Here is a 7,587-nt window from a genome sequence, read left to right on the forward strand (position 1 = left end):
ATTGCATTGTTGACACTGGACATTGGCATTGTTTTGAAAATGGACAATCGCGAACGTAGTGCATCTGACCGCATTGCCAGCAAGCAGTACGGGGTGTTTACTGATCCGGCTTCGAGAACTGTTGTTGACGATTGTTTACCGTAGCAGTAACTGCGTACACCGATGGTTTCGAGTTTGACTGGTACTCGATTATGGAGGTGTCTGTTTTCAGATTAACGAGTCGCTGGTACTCATCAATCAGATTCTGCAAGGTGATGGGTGCGTCTGCTGATTCGTTCTCGATCCGGGAGAGCAGCCTAGCTCGAACATCTGCGTAGCTATGACCCTTGAGACCGCAAATAAAAACTAAGCATTTGAATTGGTCGATTTTCATGTTCTTGAAATCGAAATCTTCGCAAGCACGGCCAGCTTCCAGCCGGAGCAAGTTATCGAAACGCTCTCCAGGAACATCACGGAGTTTCGTTTTGATGACGAGAGCGGTATCACCTTCAGAGCGTGGTTCTCACGCTACGATGAGCTTTTTAAGAAAGATGCTGCCCGTATCCATGATGCAGCGAAGGTGCGTCTGCTGCTACGCAAGCTAGGTCCCATGGAGCACGACAGGTATTTATCCTTTATTCTACCTGCGCGCGCGAGTGATTTTCAATTTGAGGAAACGATATTAAAGCTCGAAACGTTATTCGATACGCGGGAATCGTTGCTAAGTAAGCGTTTTAAGTGCCTACAATTATGTAAGAAAAGCAGTGAGGACCATCTTACGTTTGCGTGCCGGCTCAACAAAGCGTGCGTAGATTTTGAGCTTAACAAAATGGGCGAGGAGCAACTAAAGTGTTTGCTTTTTGTGTGCGGTCTAAAAGACGAAACTGATAAAGATATGAGAACTAGGATGCTAGCACGCATTGAGGATAAGCCAGATGTAACTTTACAAAAATTATCTGCCGAGGGCCATAGGGTCATAAACCTAAAACGAGACAGTGCGATGATTGAATCGAATGCTCAGGATAGTAATGTATTTGCCGTGCAGTCTCGGGACAGCGGTTCCAACGCTCGCAACCAGTGCAACCTAGAAGGCCCAGGTACCTTTGTTTCAAGTGTGGTGAGCAACACTGGGTTAGCGAGTATCCATTTCGCTACAATAAGTGCAGTGATTGCAAACGTTTTGGTCACAAAGACGGTTATTGCAACCCAGAGGAGAATCAGTTTCAGAATTTTAAGTGTAAAAAGGATTCAGGATAGAATGGTCGGCATGTTTCTAAAACTAACGTTATCACAGTGTATGTGGCGCACCGTCGTTTCGTGGATGTTAAGCTTAACGACACTCCAGTCCGTCTCCAATTGGACACAGCCTCTGATATAACTATTATAAATCGAGAGACATGGCAACATATTGGAAGTCGTAGTTTGGCACCATCGTCAGTTCTAACGAAAAATGCTTCAGGGTGACGGTTGGCAATTGATGGTGAATTTGTGTGTACCGTGAACTTAGGTGAACATACAGTGCAGGCGACAATACGGGTTACAGAAATTAACCTGATGCTTCTTGGCGCAGATTTGGTTGATGTTTTGAAGCTAGGTTCAATTCCAATGGATGCATGTTCAAGCCAATTAATGATTAATAAGCATAAACATCCAGAAGGTATGATCGCCAATGAGCAGATAGATGATGATTTAAAGTATGTAGCAAACGATTATTTAAACGCAATTCCGATGGTTCATGAGGAAATTGCCGATGCTACGCGTAGAGATACAATACTTAGCAGATTATACGATTATGTAAAGAATGGCTGGCCGTTTGAAATTCCATTTAACAAAGAGCTTGAAAGTTTTTACAACGTTAAAGATGGCTTAACTATAGAAAAAGGGTGCATAATATTTGGAGCGAGAGAAGTAATACCAAATGCACTACAGAAGCGATGCCTTGACCAGCTGCATAAGGGTCATCCAGGCATAATTAATATGAAAGCAAAAGCACGTTGTTGCATTTACTGGCCATTAATAGAAACATACATAGTTAAGGTGGTTAACAATTGTAATACATGTCAGGTCGCAGTAAAAGCATTATCAAAAGACCAAATCATAAATTGGCCAAAGTCACTTTTAATTAAACCTAGTTATGCGGAGATTAAACCGATCGATGTTACACCGAGGTTGCATGTAGGCGAATTGATATATATGAAATATTTCATGCAAAATAATTATATATGGATTTCCGGCAAAGTAACTAAACATATAGGAAATGTTAGGTATGAGATCAATACTGGTGATAGCCGTAGGTATAGACGGCGTATAAATCAACTACGAAAGTGTAATCCGACCAATGATCAGGAAAAATACTAAACTGCCATTAGATATACAGTGGAGCGCCGTTTATCCGGGCTTCTCGGGACTGGACCTCGACCGGATAAGCGAATAACACGGATAATGAGTCAAATGATATATTTTATCATCAATTTCTGATTAGTTCTTTAAAAAATTCCTATTTTTTGATAAAAATAACCCAGTTTTTATTAACTTCATGTTTTTCCCATGAGAATATTTGAAATTTGCCATTAATTATAGTGTTTTTTGTTATGATAATGTGCTCTTATAACCGCTTTTTTAAATACCCTCCTCATAACGCAATGTCACCTTTGTATTGAACTGTCATTTCTCAACAGCACGGATAAACGGAAAGCCGGATAAAAGGTACCCGGATAAACGGCGCTCCACTGTACTATCGCGGCAAAGTCATACTAGCCCGCAGTGCAAAGCGATCGAAAAATACACTGGATTTGACATATTTCACTCTATCGTTCTCCTTTCCTCCTATGGTTGAGGCTTCGAGCAGGGTATCGAGCTACCCCTTCCTCAAGCCTCTTCGTTTCCCTTGGCCCATAGCTGTGAAATATTTCGCTGCGTTGACGTTCGAAACAACCGTCAGCCGTAGCGCTGTCACTTTTCAACGAAGACTGTCTCTTTCTAACTTTAAAATGTTTTCAATGGCAGTTGCGGCTCTTGCAAAAAAAAACATAAACAAATTGTTCTAGAGTGCTCAGCTGTCCAGTTGCAAATTTCCGCAGATTTTGGTGTGAAAATGGCCTCGAAACGGGACTTTGATTGCGGTAGGGTGCAACACGCCAGTGCCCGCAACCGTAAGCGCCGTTTGCAGCAGTTGGAGTGGGAACGTTGGCTAGCAGAACAGCCGGAACCATCCAATGCCGGTATGTGAAATCTGGGAGCAGTGTGGAAGGTCAGTATTTAAAAATGGACCCTGTGCCATTTTATTAAATATGTTTCAGCTAACCGAGCGAGTGCCCTGCAAGGGAATGACGCTGGACCGGGCCCTTCACTTCAAGGATATGAAGCCGGAACGGAACCGATGGAAGTGGCCGGTAAGTCAAGACCGTTATATTTTGACCGTTACGCGTTTCGCTCATTAGTTTGGTGTTCAATTTTTTTGGCAGACAATCCCCAACCGCAGAGTGACAGCGATGACGACAGTGTGGTTGCTGAAAGCATCGGTGGGGACAGTGTTCCCGACGACAGCGATCCCGGCATCGGCGCCAGATAGTCCGTTCGGATCATTGTCCTATGAGGACGGGTTGAGGCTGTGGGCACTGAAAACCGGCCAAACACACAGTGCCTTAAACCTCTTGCTGGGGCATTTGAGGCAGCACGATCCGGGCAGGAAATTGCCACGGGATGCACGGACGTTCCTGAACACGCCCGTGGCAAGATCCACACAGTCCGCGATTACCCCCCCTCTGGTGGAGAGATATGGTACCAGGGCATAGAAACATGCATTCGGTCCTATTTTCGGTAAGTAGGCTAAACCAACCGTATTGATGCATAAGACAATGTGCATTATGCTCACCCATGGTGTGTAAGTTTTCTTTCCATTGCAGATACACGCAGCCTGCCGTAGAGCGCTTTGAGATAGACTTTTTTGTGGACGGTCTTCCGCTTTACAAAAGCAGTCGGACAATATTCTGGCCCATCCTCATGGGCATCCACAACCTGCCTAATGCCCCGGTGATGACGGTTGCGATTTTTTGCGGCGAGTCAAAACCGTTATACGCCGAGGAATATTCAGGACAGTTTGTGGATGAAATGAACGAGCTGCAGCGTGTTGGGATATGGATCGGCAAACGGCATTACACTGTGCACCTGCGAAGTATCATAGCAGATTCTCTGGCGCGTGCATTCATCAAAGGTGAGTTGTGATCGTAGTTAGTAATGTTGTGCAATTCAAATTATATATATTTATTTATTATATTCTTTTAGGTGTTAAATCGCACAACGCATACAGCGCCTGTATGAAGTGCACCATCATTACGGAAAGGGACGGCAATCGCGTATACTTTCCGTATGGGGCGCCTTGCGAATCGCGCTTACATGGTCTGCATGGTGCAGACAAATATCCGGACCATAAGATTCACATGACACCCCTTGTAAGGCTCCACAAATGTGACATCATATGTGACATTGTGGTTGCCGAGGCCATGCACCTTTTTTACAAGGGTGTCATGTGCAAATTGTTGATATTGTGGACGGAAGGGTTCCGTGACCTGGGCTGTAAGATGACGCGACGGCAGCAACGTGAATTGTCGGCACACCTGCGTTCATTGAAACTGCCCTCAGATTTCCAACGGAAACTGCGCGAACTGCAATACGTCAAACTTTGGAAAGCTTCTGAGTTTAAGATGTTATTGCTTGTCGCCGGTTTTGTGGTACTGAAGGGCAGAATTAATAATGTGGCGTATCACTTCATGTTGCTGTTCGTCGCCGTTACCTTACTATCCACCTCCTACCATCGTGCGAAATAGGAACTGGCCAATACACTGTTGCATCGTTTTGTGAAAGACTATGGAACAGTTTATAGTCCAGTGCTGTTAAACAGCAATGTGCATAATTTGCTTCACGTATACGAAGATGTCCATAGATTTGGCGAGCTGCGCACCATATCTGCGGAAAAGTACGAAGCAAAGTTGCACGATATAAAGCAGCTGGTGCATTCAGGGAGGAACAGCTTGGTTCAAGCGGCCAATCGCCTGCAAGAACTGTGGCAAGTGGAATATGCCAGGCCAGGATGCAGTTCGGCAGGTCGAGAAGAGCAATCGGTGCGCCCGGTTGGTAGCGATACAGTTGCTACTGTCCGGCATGGTTTCATGCTGCGGAACAAACTTCCGCGACCAATGGTGCATGACTAACTTGGGTGATGTGGTCATGTACGAAACGGCCTCAAAATCTGGACCAAACGTGACCGTGCATGGGTACACGTTTTCAAACCAAGTGTCCGCTTTTACCGAACCCTGCTCCTCAGCAGACCTAAACATTTATGCGGCCATTATGGACGATTTGGACACCGTCACACTGCAGCATTTTCCCAGCACGTTGCTGTGTAAGCTGGCTGCAGTGGAAACTGAAAATCCGGGAGAGTATGTGTTTGTTCCTTTGCCCCACACTTACCTGCAATAAAACTATTGAAACTGCAAACACAAAACAGGTGTTTCTCGTATCTGGGGTCTAAATAATGAGAAAAGCTTTTCGGATGTGTTTAAATCAAATAAACGTTTGTCGGTTTTCGTTGGAAAGATAATTCATTTTAAACATTTTCATTGATTTCATATGATATGAAATTCATACAAAAAAATTCAACAAATATTTACACTACGCTAAATAAAACTAACTAACTAACTAACTAAAATAACTAACACCAACCAAATTAAACTAGAAAAAATTCAACAAAACTAAATACTACCCTAAATCTAACGCTATCCTAACTAAACTAAAAAAAAAACTCCTCAAAATTCAACTTCATCCTAACGCTAATCTACCTCTACCTAAACCTAACCTACCCACTACTTTACATATCTTAAAGTACGTATAAAAAAAATTCTTCACATAGCCTGGAGTTACCGTCAATTGATGGGTACTCCCTATTCTGGCAAATAGTGTTATTATGTTATTACACCTTTTGAGTGGTGTATTATTGTGCCTGTCGGTCCAACGAACGGTACGCAAGAACTGCGGCGAAAATATAATACTGTGCGCCATTTTCAGCCGCTTGTCCACCTGGGGCACAAACACCTGGGACTGTAAATAGGCCAATACATCCCGCATGTATTGCGCCTCTCCCAGCTTCCGCTCCATGCTGTGCAGTTCCTCCACTGAATCGATGGGCTGCAGCGTAAAGTCCTCGGGTACGGGTGGTGCGGTCCCTACGAGGTCCGCGCACACCACATCTTTAATATCGCGCACAATCACCTCTGTTGTGCCAGAGGTTTGACGGATGATAGGCACCTCATTCCGTAGAGCCTAGGCGAGGGACTCGATGGCGGCGTCTATCGCGTCAAACCTGCGCTCAACGTACGCCTTAAAATCCGCAATAAGCTGCGGCACATCATTTAGTGGAGGAACCCCTGATGGAGCGACGGAGGGAGAGGTGGTGAATGTGCCCCAGACATCCTCTGCGACGTTCGTTGGACCGACAGGCGACGACGGTTCTGCAGATGCAGCTTGGATCCGTGACGGCCCCGGCACAGCGCCGGCCGTTACAGACGACGCGACAGTCAGCGGCTGGGCGTTGCGGCGCTGTGTGTAAGGCGCTGCAGATGCAGCTTGGATCCGCGACGGCCCCGGTACAGCGCCGGCCGTTACAGACGACGCGACAGTCAGCGGCTGGGCGTTGCGGCGCTGTGTGTAAGGCGCTGCAGATGCAGCTTAGATCCGCGACGGCCCCGGTACAGCGCCGGCCGTTACAGACGACGCGACAGTCAGCGGCTGGGCGTTGCGGCGCTGTGTGTACGGCGCTGCAGATGCAGCTTGGATCCGCGACGGCCCCGGTACAGCGCCGGCCGTTACAGACGACGCGACAGTCAGCGGCTGGGCGTTGCGGCGCTGTGTGTACGGCGCTGCAGATGCAGCTTGGATCCGCGACGGCCCAGGTACAGCGGCGGCAGCAGATTTCGACGGTGAATTAAACCGTTTCGGTTGCATATTTTGTGCTGCCGCCTTATACACATGCCCTGCGGATTCCATCTTCATGCGCTTGGGCTCTGTGAAATTTGTCATGCCGCGGTGCGGTGTGATAGACCGCTTCGATGTGGCGGTGTGATAGACCGCTTCGATGTGACGGTTGGCGCATCGGTGGCAGTGGCCGTGCTGCTGCTCCCGAAGTTTGATGGGGCGTGCTGGGGCGGCAGATCATTTTCCAACATGCTTGGATCTAAGATGATGAAATCCATCTCATCATCACCATCGATGACTTAGTTAGTTAGTTAGTTAGTTAATTTATTTCCATATTTATAAGTTGTTCATACATTTGCGGCGTTATATTATACTATAATGGGCCCGAAATAAGCTTCTCTCCTCATTGTTTTGATTGCTTTAGGTAGCTCTAGGCTGATTTTACACTGCATTGCATAGCTTATACAGTCATAGACAAGAAATTATAGGGGAAAAGTGCTTTGGAAAAAAAACCCTAATGTGAAAGAAGAAATTAACCTAACACTATTCTAATCTTAATAATAAATCTTACATACTAAGCTACCTAGTAATATTTACAACCTAAATTAGATTTATAACTTCAATCTAACTGGTTAAGTG

At 45.8% G+C, this 7,587-nt stretch overlaps 1 protein-coding gene across 2 annotated transcripts; it reads left to right on the forward strand.

The window, feature by feature from the left end:
- The first annotated feature begins 406 nt into the window (after positions 1-406).
- On the forward strand, positions 407-5,482 carry LOC133392142 (uncharacterized). 2 transcript variants are annotated; one of them, XM_061650907.1, is made up of 5 exons: positions 407-3,200; positions 3,279-3,371; positions 3,444-3,798; positions 3,868-4,192; positions 4,264-5,482. In XM_061650907.1, the coding sequence occupies exons 3-5, from the start codon at positions 3,757-3,759 to the stop codon at positions 4,803-4,805; spliced, it is 909 nt and encodes a 302-aa protein (XP_061506891.1). In that variant the 5' UTR covers positions 407-3,200; positions 3,279-3,371; positions 3,444-3,756; the 3' UTR covers positions 4,806-5,482. The 2 variants fall into 2 exon arrangements, with proteins under 2 accessions (XP_061506891.1, XP_061506892.1); XM_061650908.1 differs by lacking the exons at positions 407-3,200; positions 3,279-3,371 and having other exon boundaries at positions 3,582-3,798; positions 3,885-4,192.
- The last annotated feature ends 2,105 nt before the right edge of the window (positions 5,483-7,587 follow it).

The sequence above is a fragment of the Anopheles gambiae genome, chromosome 2 (assembly GCF_943734735.2).
Source record: "Anopheles gambiae chromosome 2, idAnoGambNW_F1_1, whole genome shotgun sequence".
In the NCBI taxonomy this organism is placed as follows: domain Eukaryota; kingdom Metazoa; phylum Arthropoda; class Insecta; order Diptera; family Culicidae; genus Anopheles; species Anopheles gambiae.